Source organism: Dreissena polymorpha, chromosome 10 (assembly GCF_020536995.1).
Source record: "Dreissena polymorpha isolate Duluth1 chromosome 10, UMN_Dpol_1.0, whole genome shotgun sequence".
Classification (NCBI taxonomy): Eukaryota; Metazoa; Mollusca; class Bivalvia; order Myida; family Dreissenidae; genus Dreissena; species Dreissena polymorpha.
In genome coordinates, this window is record NC_068364.1 from 21,388,794 (window position 1) to 21,406,419 (window position 17,626).

A 17,626-nucleotide genomic window follows, 5' to 3' on the forward strand; every position below is an offset into this window, starting at 1 on the left:
ATTTTATTATTTTTACAAGTTCAAGTAAAACTAACTAAAATGAAAAGAATAATTTAATTCATCGATTATAAAGACAGTTTGTTTGTGTTTGGAGCATGCACAAGCGTTTCTGAAAATACTAATTGTATCACTTCACTGAGAAAATTATTTAATGGTAATACCTGAAAGCAAACAAAAACCCTCAAAATATTGGCCTAATTTTAAACATATTAAACGCAAGCTAACAGCAAATAAACCAATTGAACTTAGTAACCAATGATGTGTCTGCGTACATAATCTAAAACACAAAGTTTGCTTTGGGAGATTTTTATATCAATATTATAAATACAAACTTTTTTAATTGTGTGAATGCGATACAACTGGAAGGGAGCTTGAAAACAATTCAGGGGGTAGATCATACTAGCTTAACTGGTTTAAGCAGGAAAAAGTGGTCATAATCATGGAGGACGTCAGTAATTCTGACTTTTCTGTCTCAATGTGTGAAAGGTTAGTGTTTTTATCTTTTAGATCTCACTTAATTGTTTTGCTCTACATTTTTTTATTTACCCTTGTTATAAATCGTGTACATTTTATACATGGAACAAACAGGTTATTGAAGAGGCTTAAAATGAATGCATTTTGGCAAAGTAAAAGGTTTTATCAGCAGTTTTGACACAAAGCTGACCTTCAAAATGTTTGGGGTTACCCTTTCTTGAAGCCCTGAAAGTTTTGTTCATGCAATCGTCATAACCATGGAAATTTGAAACGTCATAACCATGGAAATTTGAAGCCAGATAACCAAGGAAATTTAAAGGGTCATAACTAGGGATGGGACCAAATATCCTAATATTTGAAAATCGGCCGAATATTCGAATCCAAAATTCATATTCGAACATTCTATTTTATGCAAAGATACCCCCCCCCCCAAAAAAAAAAAAGTTATAAGTACATGTACAAAGTCGCAATATTGGTTATGTGCAGACAGCTTTCCTGTATAAGTACTTGTTTGGATAACAGTTTCCATCAATGAGCGAGATAATTGGCAACCGGGAGGGTATAAGGAGAGGGACCAATCGTCAATTTACTCTTAATTTAGATTCATGCAATATGTACAAACTATTTTCTAAAAATGAAAGTAAATTTATGTGATTCATCAAATGGTATTGATAAGCATTCAATTTGTTTGATATACAAACTCTGTGTTTTGGAAGATTTTTTTCTGGTAGAATACACAATATCGTTGGTCTTGATTGGGCCGTAGTTGACTTGTACACATCTATCGATAACAATTAACGACCCCTATCATAAATACTCCAAGGTGTGTATGCTTTGTACAATCAATAATTTGCAGATAAGTCGCTGATATAGTGTCAAAAAACCACTGGTGCACTTGAGAAGTAGGAGTTGGTTGATGGGGTGCAATCAAGGGACTAGGGAGGTTTTAGCCAGCTTGAATAGCGAATTTTATTGTGAATTTATAGAACTTACAGAATGTATGTCGTTACTATCAATGTTAAAATGAAACAAATTATGTAGAACAAGGAACTTGTTGTCTCATTATTTTATTAACAACTGTCATTATTGATGTAAGAAGGACATATCTTATGTTATGAATCAGTCAAATATTTGTTGACTTCTTCCATAACATAATTTTTAGCTCTACTGGCCGTCCGTCCGTACGTCCGTTCATGCGTTACACTTTTTCTTGTTTACGCGATAAACTCCACAGTTGTCATCCGATTCTTTTCAAACTTGTTCAGTGTCTTTGTATTAATGAGGACTCGAACCCTATTTAAAATGGGTTACATCTGATCGTCCGTCCGTCCGTGCCTGCGTCCCTACAATTTTTCTTGTTTACGTGGTAAACTCCACAGTTTTCATCCGATACTTTCAAACTTGTTCAGTGTCTTTATGTTAATGAGGACTCAAACCCTATTGTTAATGGGTTACATCAGACTGTCTCTCCGTCCGTGCGTGCGTCCCTACACTTTTTCTTGTTTACGCGATAAACTCCATAGTTTTCATTCGATTCTTTTCAAACTTGTTCAGTGTCTTAATATTTATGAGGACTCAAACCCTATTTAAAATGGGTTACATCAGACTGTCCGTCCGTCCGTCCGTGCGTCCCTACACTTTTTCTTGTTTACGCGATAAACTCAACAGTTTTCATCCGATTCTTTTCAAACTTGTTCAGTGTCTTAATATTTATGACAACTCAAACCCTATTAAAAATGGATTACATCAGACCGTCCGTCCGTGCGTCCCTTTACTTTTTCTTGTTTATACGATAAACTCCACAGTTTTTATCCGATTCTTTTTAAACTAATTCAGTGTCGTTATATTAATGAGAACTCAAACCCTATTGAAAATAGGTTACATCACACCGTCCATCCGTCTGTGCGTCCCTACACTTTTTCTTGTTTACGCGATAAACTCCAAAAAAAATTTTATCCGATTCTTTTCAAACTTGTTCAGTGTCTTTATATTAATGAGGACTCTAACCCTATTAAAAATAGATTACATCAGACCGAAACGTCCGTCTGTGTGTGCGTCCGTGCGTGCGTTAGACTTTTTCTTGTTTACGCGATAAACTCCACAGGTTTCATCTGATTCTTTTCAAACTTGTTCAGTGTCTTTATATTAATGAGGACTCGAACACTTTTTAAAATGGCTTACATCAGACCGTCCGTCCGTTCATGCGTTACACTTTTTCTTGTTTACGCGATAAACTCCACAGTTTTCATCCGATTCTTTTCAAACTTGTTCAGTGTCTTTATATTAATGAGGACTCAAACACTAAATAAAATGGGTTACATCAGACCGTCCGTCAGTCAGTGCGTCCGTGCGTCCGTGCGTGCGTTACACTTGTTCTTGTTTACGCGATAAACTCCACAGTTTTCGTCCGATTCTTTTCAAACTTGTTCAGTGTCTTTATATAAATGAGGACTCGAACCCTATTGAAAATGGGTTACATCAGAGTAAAAAGTACAGAATTATCGCCCCTTGAATTTGTATTGGTCTGAGGCATTTTAGTAGGTTGTTTAATTGGTTGCAATTATTAATTTAAAATTAAATAAAATATAAGTCATCTGATAATTCGGATTTCTACCTTATAACCACCAGATATATTCATTTAGCAAGGATGAAAGGGTTTGTGTTTTCAGTATTCCCTTGCATGTTGACTGCAATCCAATCAATCAACAAGCCATTCAGTCACTCATAAAAGTATTCCCATTCTAATGAACAATTATTAATGAAGGCCTCGATAAAAAAGTCCTCGTAAATACAAATAGTTCCTTACACATTGATAAACCAACTACCTTATCATTCAATAAGAAAAGCCCATTCAAAATAATAATGAAGTCCTTACACATTAACAAATTCAATCAATCAATCAAAATGTGTATACTAAGTTAACAATGAAGTCCTTTCAAAATGCTATAAATACATATTTATGTGTGGTAATTCGTTATAAGCACCATGTTCTTAACCCTTATCGCAGCAATATTTTCCAATTTGATTTCCTTCGGAAAAGTAAATTGTAAACTTTATATGAATCGGTCCAGAATTGGTTCACTCTCTTCTCTGATGCATGTCATAAAAATTAGAAATATATCTATGGTTTTAGTATACTATGCCATGATAATGGCCAACCTTTGACTCCAAACAATCATATGCTCATACTAAGCAACACAAACAGTGATCAAGCACTGAAATCAGATAATTTTAATTAATATTTCATAAATCATCGTAATTGAACTGATATTTTGAATTGATGAAAATGACATATACAATAATTGTTAAAACTGTTTCCCAATGTTGTTAAACATTCCAGGCAGTAGAGCGATTCAGGCCCTCATGGGCCTCTTGTTATAGTTATTACCCAATTTCATAATAATTATCATCCATGTCGTAACACTTGTGAATTATGTATAATGCATTTGGCTAAAAGCAATTGTATGCTTAAGAGCTAATACATTTTGTTGGTGTTGTTTTTACGAATGTGGGGAAACATTGTCTCATATCGGGACGCCGGGCCAAAGACTTAAAAAGCGGATCAGTCCAGCCATCCCAAATTTATATTGCTTTATTTATATATTAAATCAATTATTATCTAATCAGAAATCAGGTACTTAAATATTACCCACTTAAATCCCCATGGTTCTGTATTCCAGAAAAACGAAAAAATAACATAAATGTTATCGATGGTAAGTAATCCAAATCAAGTAGAAAATATTGAAATAAATTAGAATTGCCGGAATGGGTTTAAAAAAAAATCTTATATCTTATGAAAATTAACAGTATTTGTTTTAAAAGAAGAACATAATAAATAATGACCTCTTTTCACAAATTATTACTCTATCCAGTTTCTCAAAGCTGCATATAAGATATGATTTATAGTAGTATTTGTGGACATCAGGAATTGTACGTTGCTCCGGACGGTCATTAGTTCAGACATTTTAATTGAAGGTTTAAAAATCCAATATTCAATATATTTGAATATATTCAAATGAAAAATAATGAATATTCGAATATCATTTTGGTATTCGTTCTATCCCAAGTCATAACCATAGAAATTTGAAGGGCCATAACCATGGAAATTTGAAGATACATAACCATGGAAATTTGAAGCGCCATAACCATTGAAAAATGAAGCGCCGTAACCATTGAAATTTGAAGATACATAACCATGGAAATTCGAAGCGCCATAACCATTGAAATTTGAAGCGCCATAACCATTGAAATTTGAAGATACATAACCATGGACATTTGAAGGGTCATAACCATGAAAATTTTAAGATACATAACCATGGAAATTTGAAGTGCAATAACCATGGAAATTTGAAGCGCCATAAGCATTGAAATTTGAAGCACCATAACCATTAAAATTTGAATCGCCATAACCATTGAAATTTGAAGCGCCATAACCATGGAAATTTGAAGTGCCATAACCATTGAAATTTGAAGCGCCATTACCATGGAAATTTGAAGCGCCATAACCATGGAAATTTGAAGCGCCATAACCATTGAAATTTGAAGCGCCATTACCATGGAAATTTGAAGAGCCATTACCATTGAAATTTGAAGCCTTACCAACCTCTCTTCAACCTGCTATCACTTCAGCAAAAGCATTTTATTTAAGTGTGCACTTTCAGGTGTTATCTTTGACAGCAAGGTGAAATAAATACACAAATATGTCTTAAATTAATATATTTTCCAAATGCATTCAATTATAACAAAACAACTAAGCGCAGATATAAAATTATATGAGAGGGTGTTTTGTGTGCACTAAGCAGAAGACTATAACCTATAAGATTATTGTAAAAACATGTAGCGTCAGAGGGCAAAACAAAAACATTTTTATTACATTGAATTTCCATTTTTTTCTATTTAAGTGATAGCTCTATTAGTAGTAGAGGATGCAGAACCCAAAATCAGTCTTAACCCGGAAAAATTATAACAGATTTGAAACTTAGATTTTCTGAAAGGTTATAGCTTTTAGATTCTGAATTCACAAAGTTCCCGAAAATTCCCATCCGGGAAATCTCAGAATCCAAGATGGCGTCCAAGATGACCGCCATAAGTTAAGATCAGGGGTAAAATCAGAAATATCACTTTTTGAAAGGTATGATTAGTAATAGTAATATAAATACTCTCGTAACTTAATGTCATTAGATTTGCAAATTTTATCACCTGTCTTTAACATACTTGAGGTCAAGGTCAAGGTCATATTAAAGGTCAAAGGTCAAATTTTGAAGAAAATTACCCATTTTACCACAAATAAGTTACGTTTGCAAGAGTAAATGGTGCATTCTGATATAATAACCTTTACGGTAGTAGAGTACAAGTAAAACTTGTTTCACTGCTGGAAGTAAAGCAATATCTGTTTACCAAGGTAACAGCCAGAATGGCTTCCAAGATGGCCGCCATAAACTATGTAGAAATAGAGGAAAATCTTAAATTTGATACCTCGAAAACTATGATTGAGAATGGAAACATAACTACTCCTGTAACTAATTGACATTAGATCAACACATTTATCATTTTTAAGTGTCATACTTGAGGTCAAGGTCAAGGTCAAAATCAAATTGAAGGTCACAATATCAATTTTGGAAGGCAATTGCCTGTTTTAACACAAAGAAGTTGCGTTTTAAAGAGTATGGTGTGCAATCTGATGAACATATCATATTAATATTGTAGTAGAGAACAAGTAAAACTTGTTTTTTTCTGATGGGTCAATCTCTGGTTATCAAAGACAGCAGCCGCTCCGAACTTTATGAAAACGGGTCATGTTGAAGGGCACCGGTTTTCAACAGAAAATATATTGGGAATAATTTTATCAGAATATAAACTAGTATAAAATGACTACACATGGACTAAAGTATGTCTCCTTTATTTTGACACATGTGATATATTCAGATAACAATTTATCTGCATTAAAAACTACCCTAAACTACAACAGGTACTTTTGTTTTTTTTTCCAAAAATCTGCCGTTAAATATAATAATACCCCACCCACTTACATAAAAATCAAGACTTTTTTCTGATAATTTCTCTCAAAACTGTGTGATAAATGATCAGTTAAAGACTTCATGTTTATAACATTTAAATCTTGATCTCATCTATATTAGAAAAAACTTAAATATACAAAAACATATCTTTATATCTTGTCAAAATCATTGGTTGCATTTCAAAAGACAAGATATCTGGATAAAGTCAAAATACAATCTGTCGTGCTTTCAGCTTTTAACCCATATAACGTTTAGTGGAGATCATGCAGTTATAGTTAAGTTAATATCTTATATACAGTGAATATGAATGTTAAGTTTCAAATCTATATAATCAATTTCATACATACTATACGTTACATAATTACACCTAACATACGTTACATTATACAAATATCAAAATTTTCAAAACACATGCATTTCCAAGGAAAATATATAATTTCTTTTCAATATCACACTTCTGTTGTTCTGAATCAATGTTCTAATAACAAGTACCAAATCAAATAACATCACATATATATGTCACACAATATAATATGCTTCTTCAAGTTCTTCAGTTTCAACCAGTACACTATTAGAGCAGCCCGTGCCTTTACAGTCTCCACAAGCAGAAGAACACACAAGTCTCCACTTTCTGATCTGTAAAGTCTTGCATTGCACGATTGATTTCTGCTGTTGCAGGAACAGATATGAACCAATGTGCTCTCTGAGCTTCCGTCATACCGCGTCCTCGCGTCAGACCCCGCCACTGATTTAATGCTTCGCATTAACACCTGTTCAATCACTAGATCTGTCGAAAGACCTCTCCAATAGCGATTGCATCTTCGAAGCACATGAAATCCATCACAAAATGCTTCATGGACGATGGGATTGTTTCTGGTAAAGCTAACATCTGCTGAAGATTACATATGCTGACTTTAAATATAGATTGTGACCAACCAACGCGAAAAAGGGCAAAATTTTCTGGATAGCTTTCAGGTGTAGACTCCAGTTTACCATTTGTTCTACCTTAAGGAACAATTTCAGTATATCTACCATCTCCATATACTGCAACCAAAGTCTAGCAGTTTTAAATTTGGTGTGGTTTGTCTTAACATTTTCATATCTTTCCATATAAAGCCGTGTATTGTACTGTTATTACTTAGTGCGTCAGGAATTTGTATTTCATTCAGAACTGTTTGCATAATGTCTTTCACCTTGTATATGTCATCTTCAACGGGTTTATCCCTCTTTCATTACCGAGATCAGTCTCAATCGAAGGGTTATTGTTTTAGTCTTGGGGATCGGTATGTGGTCCTTTCATGTTTGCAAACAACACAGATTGCAGTGCATCGTCTACAAGCTTTTTAATTAAGCATATAACCTACTGTATTCTCTGCATATATAGTCTCTCGAAGTTCTTTTAGACCTGAGTTTTGACTGAAAGGACTGGTGTTGTATCCAATGATTTTTATTGCAGTGCTACAAAGTGCAACGTTGAGTAGATACAAGACATGTCACTTGCACTCATAACAATCATAGACATAAATATGATAGATGACTCTCCTCGGTGTGTTCCATTCTGTACCATTTGCATTATTCAAGGCAATCTTGGGAACTGCAGTTTCAGTGGCCGAGTGCTTTTAAAGAGAAATTAAAACTCTGCATCAGGTGTCATTTAAATCTGACAGCTCTCTGAATATCATCTCTTCCCATGTAGAAATGAATTTCTATTTTTCCAACGTCAATAACATCTTCACGTGTTACCTTGATGCGCGGAACGATTTTACTTGTTTCAACTTTTGGTGTTATGGTTGCAATTATTCCCATTCCATGCAAAGCGTTTGACCCATCCAGCGTACAAATATTATGTTCTACATGGTCAGCTATGTATTGGGCGAATTTATTAATTTGTGCTCGTAATGTTGTTCCTTGCATGACAGTTGCACTTGATTCAAATTTAAGAACCTCCTGATAAGAGCTACAGAACCATAGATTATTCAAAGTTTCAACCAAATGCATTGAGCCAACAAATGATGAACCTGGACTGCCAATCCAATATGCACCTGCAGAAAAAGTTGACTCAAATGCAGTATTGTATACAAACATTGAGATTGATCATGTGCAAATCATTCTGAGATATCAGTGGACTAAACGGTGTCTATATAAGTACATTATACTTGGATTCAGACAGAGTCGTTAATTCAAAGAAAGGTTAATTGGACCATGTGTTGGAACTGAAACTTGGATTCATGACTTTATGCCACAATTTCGAATACGATAAGGGTTTTATGGTTTGCACATTTTGTAATCATCTTCATTTAGAATGAATTACTTTAATAAATATGTAATATAAATTTTTCTTCTTTTTTCAAATATGTATAGACTAATTCAAATGGTGAAATTGAACCTCATTGCTTTTGAAACACTAAAGGAGTGTGTGAGTAGAAAGTATACTTTATTCTATGATATGTTTTAAAGGGTAATGATCTCTGATAGACTAATGTTGTTTATATCTTGACTCTTTATGATTCATGTATAAGTAAGTTTATTTTCAATAAAAATGTACTTGAAATATATATAAAACGATAAATTTCAAGCAATAAACGATTGTTTAATTGTATGTCGTAAAAAATAACGGTACCCCACCCACGTCTATAATAACATACCTGAAACGTTGTACATACCTGAATTCAGTCTAACAAAATAAAGTTTAAACTTTAATTTTGACATTATGTATATTGTAATGATAATTTCCACTTCAAAATGGAGTGAAAATTATTACTGTGAAACCATTTATTTTCGTCAGCACGAAATTTCGTCCTTTTTCAAAAAAATGACTATTTCGTCAGCACTTAAATTCGTCCATTTCTGGTTTTGAAAAAAAGCGCCCGATTTGTTTGTAATGTTTGTAATACATGTAATACGCGGTTGCGAAAAAATCGTGCTGGGGAAAAAGGGGTGACACTTGGTAGTCACTTGCAGGAGGTGGGCCTTGTTTGGCATATGCCAATTAACAAGTCTGTTATTTCAGGTGATAGTAACTGTCCCTTATTATGTTATGTCATTGACACGTTCTTTGTTATGATTAGCTGATATGTGCGACTGAATAACCGTTAACGAGTGTTTTGAACAACGAAGCCAATTGCCAATTAGTCTTTTTCATTTACAATCACGGTCAAACTGATAACAATCTTACCTTTATCGGCGCCAATTAGAGGAGGTGCGAACATAATGGGTTATAATTAGCGTAAGCAAATTATTTTTTTCTGGAATGGAACGCTGCATTTATTGATAAACAACAGTATTAAATCTAAAAAAAAATGTTTTTGTTATAAAAAAAACCAGAGGTACGGGTTTTTATGTATATGAACAAAAAAAGTAGATGCAGTTAAAACCAAACAACCAGACACAAAACAATATGTTCTTTATTAATTTGTAATAAAAGCGCAGAATATATTTCAGTCAGATGTTGATCACACATCGTCATATTTTAATTGCGTTTAATAGTATTGTCTTTCTTCCGGATTCGCAGCGTGTTGGTTGTATAATCTGCAACACCCCTGAAAAACACAATACACACAATGGGTAATAAAGTTGTTAACAATTAGCGCTAATCAACACAATTATACATAAACGAAGCCGACGCATTCGATACAAACCGTATTGCATTCGCGTTTTACAGGAAATGTCAGTTGTCAGTACACTGTATAATGTACACCCCTTTGTGTCAAAACCGGATTTAACTTGAGTGTGAATAGTCGACTGTTTTATGTTCCTGTATCAATACCATCCGGGTATCTGTACTAGAAGTATACCAGTCTACAAACAAGGTGCGCGCTTCCGCATATGGGTATTCGGACGTTCAAAAAATTGTCCTACGGTTTAGCGTTCATGCCGTCGAACGCATTTAGCAATAAAACTCGTTTTTTTTAACTATTTCTTTACTTGCAAAAAATACTAGTGGCTTTTAACTTACGTTGCAATCTGTTTTTACTCGCATTTTGCGAGTGTGCGAGTGTTAATCTCGAGCCCTGTGTATATGCGTGGATTACGTTGGATTTAAATGCCTCATGTGTACGGTAATTCAGTCTTATTTGTTTCAAATATGGGACATAATTGTTCGTTAGGATCTTGAATTCGTCCATCGGTCGAAGGACGAAAAAGACGAAAATTAATGTCTGACGAATAATAATGGTTTCACAGTATATAATATAAGAAAAGGTCATTTGAAGGCACACTGTAGACATGTTGGACGCCATTTTGGACGCCATATTGGATTTTCAAGTTGATAAAACAAACGATAAGTGCCAACATGTTATTCTTGTGACATAACGTGAATTTAGGCAACAATTTCCACAATAAAATACTTTGAATTGTTTAAATAATTTAGAAAAAAAGGTTTTTTAGGTAAATGGACGCAATTTTGGACGCCATATTGGTTATTTAAGTATGAACACAAGAGAATTGTAAAACTTTGCTATTATATCCTTATTCGAAAAGATTGAGGCACAAAAAGAGTTATACTTTTAATGAAATAATCTTATAAGCGCTCAAAGTATCAAAATAGACGCCATCTTGGATTCTGAGGTTTCCCGGATGGACATTTTCGGGAACTTTGTGATTTCAGAATCTACAAGCTATAACCTTTCAGAAAACATAAGTTTCAAATCTGTTCCAATTTTGTCCGGGTATACCCATCCACAGCCTCTACTATAGGGAAGGTTTCATAATTGATTCATTATCTTTGACAGCAAGGTGAAATAAATACACAAATATGGCGTAAATAAATAAATTTTCCAAATGCATTCAATAATTTAGAAACAACCAAGCACAGATGTAAAATTATATGAGATTGTATTTTGTGTGCACTAAGCAGAAGACTTCCTATAAGATTATTGTTATATGCATGTTGCGTCAGAGGGCAACACAAAAACATTTTTATTACATTGAATTTTCATTTTTTTTCCATTAAAAGTGATAGCTCTATTAGAGATGGGTTCATAATTGATTCATTATATTTGACTTGGACTTTGAATTGTGACCTTTATGATTGAAAAAGGAACTTTTCCGTATTCACTTTTCCTTATTTTTTTACCACATTTATAAGCGCCATTTTCATACAGTATGTGTGTTCAGAGGCGCTTCACATTTTTTCCCTGATCACTAGTTCATTAGTTGTTGGTTAACATCTTGGTGCAGTATGCAGCCACAGCACATTGGCTTATTTCCCTCACATGTGCATTATTTGAAAATCAATCAATGCTGTACATTTGGCTATTTTAAGCCTAGTTTCATGCAACAAACCATACACGCCAGAATTGTTCAGGTCCGAATCGGGACATTCCATACAAAATTGTCGGGAAATTTGACCAAAAAGCAGTACACTTAAAACGATCAATCATTCCACCTTTACTTAATGTCACATATATATTTTTAACTCATGGTTGTGCCAGTTGTGAAATTATACATTTATTATTATTACATGATTTCTTGTGAATTAAAATTGATAATCAACCAAAATAAACATGTCTCCTCAATTAACATTTTTTTAGCCCGCTTTTTTGAAGAGTACAGATGTTTCCTCATTCCTGATCGAGAGCACTGTAAGCACTGTCTTTGTTTAGTGAAGGACAATATCTTTATAGTGCACTGTATATTCATTTGATCAAGGTTCACTGGTAGGGGATGTAATTCTTGACTACTTTGTTACCTTTTTTCTGAACATTTAAGTGAGTTCGTTCCAAAACAAATCCACTGAAGGAATGTATATTAACTTCCTGTTTTTCAAATTAAATTGCGCAAAAATCTCATGTGGTCGTGAAGGGAATGCGCGTTTTGTTATGTGTGTAATGCTAGTTCAGATTGAATTATTCAGATGCGTGACAAGATCTCTATCCTGTGAAGCGTTGCAATAGACACATCGAAAACTTCCTGTTTTTTTGGTATTTGTTAAATCATGATAACGATAAATAACTTCGCTGTATTTGTATTTGGCTTTTAAGACAAAATAACTTCCCTGAATGGCTCTTTACTACATAGCAGAGTAGCACATCACATTAACCTTTGTGTGAGTTACAGAGCAATACAGAGCTGAATGGCTTGCCATTGTTTATAATGTCTGATTTGAATAAAAGGTAAAACAAGATCACTGAATAACTCTTCCTTGAGGTGAACATGGTAACAATACACTTTTGTAATAACAAACTCTTGGTTCAAAGCCGGGACTCAGTTGGTGCAGACTTGTTGCAGACTTGTTGAACCATATCTAATAAATCTATTTGCCAAACAACTGTTTCTTTCTCAGCTTCTTTTCATGGAAAACTAGTGGATTATTAACACCTTCTGAATTATTGTATGAAACCAACAGATTCACCCTAAAGGCTAACACATATTTGTCCATAGCACTTATTAGGGCATCCATTCCTTAAATTTACAACACCTCAGATAATCACAGTTAGAGTTCAGTGTAAATTTACTAAGATTATTAATTTGTAAATTTGTAAATATAATGACATATGTTTATAAATTTATATTGACCAATCTTTGTCTATAATAAGCATGCATCATGATGTGTCTTGAAATGCATTTTGGCTTGTGAGGTCAGGGTAATTGTTAATTTAAATAGAAAAGCAGCTCCCTCTCAATGCATACATGCCAGAATTTTTCAGGAGCAAATCGGGACATTCCATAAATAATTGTCGGGAAATTTGACCAAAAAGCAGGACACCTAAAACGATCAATCATTCCACCTTTACTTCAGTCAGCAGTCAGTTTATAACTTACAAAAACTCTACTTTTCTGCCCAATTTTGACGATATATGTGTTTCAGAAATTCGTGAACACAGCGTTCTCCATTCTCCGGAAGTACACAAACTAAATTAAAATGAACTGAATTGTGGGGTTTGGGGATATGCCTCGATTTGACATCCAATCGGTACAGAGATATCCCCCAGAACATATGTATGAACAAACACTCCATCTCATCAAGCTCCTCACTTTTGCAAGTTATTTAAAAATCCATCCATTCTAGACAAAGTGTTGAGTGTTCCTAGATTTGATCTTTGACCTTGAATTGTGACTTTGAAACTGTATGTTTAGACTTCTTATTTTTAAATCTGATCATCTTGAGTTGGTCAGACCAAAAATTGATTAACTGTACTTCGCGTAAGTATTACAAATGTATATAAAATTTAGTGATGGTATTTCAGAATGGAGTGTACAAAATGTGGTGAAACTGTTGGGGAGACTGTCAACTTTTGCGGGAAGTGTGGTACATCTGTCATTCGAGAAAGTAAGTGTAAGAATGTAGAAAAATGTGACATGACTTGTAATCCAGTTAAAGCCCCTGTCTAACTTAAATATTTGAATGCATGCATGTTAATTTCACTGAAAACTTATATGTCTTAAAGAAATTCATTTAATTATGTTTATGTAAGAAAGTGCTAATGGCTTGATGGAATAGATACTTCATTGTATCCTTGGAATTGTAGAACATTACCTGTCTACTTTTATAACCATTTTGTTAATTGTTTACCTTTTTGGAAAAAGAAGGGCAATGGTGGTACATGTATTCAACGTAAAACAGTGGACATTTTGTAGAATTCTGTAAAAACTGGATTTATTTGTTGTTGTTGAAAATGTATATGTTAAACAAGAGCTGGTTTGTGAAACACAACTGCGCTTTAAAGCCGCATGGCAGCTTTTTAGAAACAATGTTATATTTTGAGAGTAAAGGTCACAGTGACCTTGACCTTTGACCAAGTGACCTCAAACCATGTTTGATGGTAGATGTCAATAAGATGCATGCACATGTGGAGATTAAAGTTTATTAAGACCAAAGACTTTTCATTTTATGAGCAAGGTTAAAGTGTTGAGACAGAATGATAGAATGACAGACAGACAAGCCAAAAACAATAAACCACCCTTTTTTTAAATAATTACAAGCAAATTTGTTGAATTGATATCCCCAGCTTAAAATTGTGTTTATGGATGGGTACAAATCCCTAAATATATGGTATAATCCTAAAAAAATAATCATGTGTAGCGTCATTGTTTTTATGCATTGAAATTCTTCTCATTGATATCTATACACCCATGAAGTTTCATTTTGTAATCTTGTGGCATATCTGAGATTTAGCCCTGAAAAATTGCATAATACCAAAAACAACAAAGGGGGATAGCTCTTATTTAAGATATTGTACGGTTATGGTTCTTGCGCATGGCACTTCTTCCCATTGATTTCTGAACACCCATGTTGAAATCTTGTATCATATCTGTGATATAGCCCTGAACAGTTACATCATACAAAAAACACAAAGGGCAATAACTCTTATTTAAGAAAATAAAACAACAAAGGGCAATATTTATTATTTAAGAAAGTGTAAGGTTATGGTTCTCGTGCATGGCACTTCTTCCCATTGATTTCTACACACCCACGAAGTTTTATGTTGAAATCTTGGAGCGCATCTGAGATATAGCCCTGAAAAGTAATATCAAAAACAACAAAAGGCGATAACTCTTATTAAAAAAAGTAAAGGGTATTGGTTCTTAAGCATGGCACTTATCCTCATTGATATCAATACACCCATGAATTTTCATGTTTAAGTCGTGTATGGTATCTGAGATATAGCCCTGAAAAGAAAAAAAACCAAAGGGTAATAACTCTTATTTAAGAAAGTGACGGGTTATGATTCTTGTGTATGGCACTTCTCCTTATTGATATCCATGAAGTTTCATGTTGATATCTTGAAAAGTTTCTGAGCCCTATAATGTTTTGTGACGGACTTACAACACCAATTCCATATCCTTCGGCCTTTGGGGGGAGATAATAAGAGAAAATGGGACAAATTTTGCGAGAAGCTGAGTGGCTAAGTGGCACTCACTTTTCAGTAATATTCTCTCGCAGAATAGTAAGTGAAACACTGATTCAGTCAAACTGAACATATTAATCAAATTTAATTATAATATAATAACATGGCGTTTTAATATCTCTAAATACATATCTCTTATCCTAGCATGTGGTAGACTCTACAAACAAAATTCAAGTTGGTTTGGTAGGTTCAATATTTTCTGAGATGTAAATGCACATGCATAGCTGAAATGAACTTGAGGGATCAAATGAGATTGATTGATAACATGTCATACAAAAAAGGTTTTGTCCTTATCAAATGGGATTATATGTTCTCACCAGGTAAGGAAGAGTATTTGATACCTCCAGTTGATATATGACTACCTAAAATTCCATCCAAAGGCCAACTTCCAGGTAAGTCTAGTTTGTTTTGCGGAGATATGTTACATCATACTTTCTGTGCTCAAATGTGACTTCAAGGCTTAAGGACATGACTTTTTTGTGCTACAAGAACTTACAGCTTTATAATGGTTTGTGTCAGAAATTGAAGAGAAGCTCTGAGAAGACTCCATATCTCCCCTGATAAACAGGATTTTCACTAGAGCCTCACAGTTCACAGGCTGATGAACTTCTTTCAAAAGCTCATTCATTTTATCAGCAGACTAACGATTTCTGAAGGAACTATTAACAAATTTTGCTTGTTCATAGTTCACAAACTTATCAATTGGGGCAAAAATATTAAAACATTCCATCATGCAGGCTCCGAAAAACACCCGGGTTAGAAATTTTCCTGGTGAAGAGCATCAAATGACTGTTCATAGTCATCATAAAATTCGTCCTATGAACATTCATGTCATAATTCAGTGCAAACTCGAGTTTCTCAAATAGGCTACTTTAGACTCATAATATTTTTATGGAGCTCTTGCAATATTGAGAAGAGAATAATTTGTTGCCATGGTCTATAGACAGACAACTCTGACTATTACTGAAAACAGGCTCGGGCAGGTCAATCACAGTAACAGGCAACGAAGAAGCCTCATTTGCAGCCTAAACTAGGCTGTTGTTTTACTATTCTGGACTTCTTTATCCGCAATGAGTAAATTCTGAAAAACAAAAATAAATATAATCGACTCTCAATGGACCAACAAGAAAACTTCGAAAAATCCAAACTTGAAGGTAAACGATTTCTTATATAATGTGTTTACTTTCATTTGTCTGCAACAGAATCTCTAGTGGAATCTAGAGTGTTCATTCTACAGAAACTTCTTAAAACTGCCACATGTGTACAATGAACGTGTGAATAATTAAGACAAATATTTGTGTTTAATAAAAGGAAAATACAATTGTAAACAAACATGCGTTACATCGATAAACTTGCATTTTGGAGTTGACAGCAGGAAGCCAATATCTGTATGACGTTTTCCTATAGGTTAATTAGACTTTAATACCATCGTTGCTCGAGGGCCAGAAGAGATAATCGGCCCCCGGAATGAATAATCCCTCGAAGGCCGTAGGCCTGAGGGCGATTATTCACTCCAGGGCTGATTATCACTTCTTGCCCTCGAGCAACGATGGTGTTAACGTCTTAAATACTTAATCCCCGTTTACTATACTATTTAATCACAGTACATGTTGCTTCTGACATAGGAGGAAACTATATCACAAGATAAAGAAGTGAAACTCCAACTGCTGGAGCAGTATTGAATTCTCATTAAAAACAATTAGTTGGTCCTTTATTTAAGGCGAGTGACCGATTGCCAAAACAGTACAAAACAGCACAATACAGCACAATACAAACCAACATAAACACAAAAAAAAATTTGTACCGTACAGGACAGTTGTTATCGACGCCCTGTTATGTAGGAAATGCATTATGTGATTACTGTTGCCATTTGTAATGTTTTGGACCATTTTCCACTGAAATTAATCGGATTATTTGGAATATAGTAATTAATTCATTTATTCTAAAACGGATACTTGTTGACTATGTCAAGCTCACTGCTTTGGCTGTATATTAAGTCAGTCTTTGTACTTTGTTTGATGTGTACATGAATATCCGATTGCTGCAAGTTCATCTGACATGTGTACCCATAGACATCGTGTTGACATGGAATATGCATAAAATGAATTGAGGTGAGCTTTTGTCTTTTCAACCTTCATATTATTTCATCAGGCCATTGTTTTATCTCTTTAGACCAGGAAGTTAACAGTGTAATGTGTACTCAATGGCTTTTTTACAGATTATCTTTTAACTAAATTGAAAGATTAGCTTTCTGAATATTGTTTTCCAATTTCCAAATGTATGATG

The 17,626-nt window shown here is 34.1% G+C and overlaps 1 protein-coding gene across 6 annotated transcripts in view; it reads left to right on the forward strand.

Annotated features, from left to right (window-relative positions):
• Positions 1-230: 230 nt before the first annotated feature.
• The window catches only part of LOC127847792 (GTPase IMAP family member 6-like), a 48,253-nt gene continuing 30,857 nt past the window's right edge, over positions 231-17,626 (forward strand). For 3 of the 6 annotated variants that reach the window (XM_052379935.1, XM_052379941.1, XM_052379940.1), the window contains exons 1-2: positions 231-486; positions 13,679-13,761. In XM_052379935.1, coding sequence (XP_052235895.1) covers positions 440-486; positions 13,679-13,761 — 130 coding nt within the window. In that variant the 5' untranslated portion in view covers positions 231-439. Of the gene's footprint in view, positions 487-12,548; positions 12,605-13,678; positions 13,762-15,660; positions 15,733-17,626 lie in introns of those variants that run through there. The other 3 variants (XM_052379937.1, XM_052379936.1, XM_052379939.1) reach the window with 3 other exon arrangements.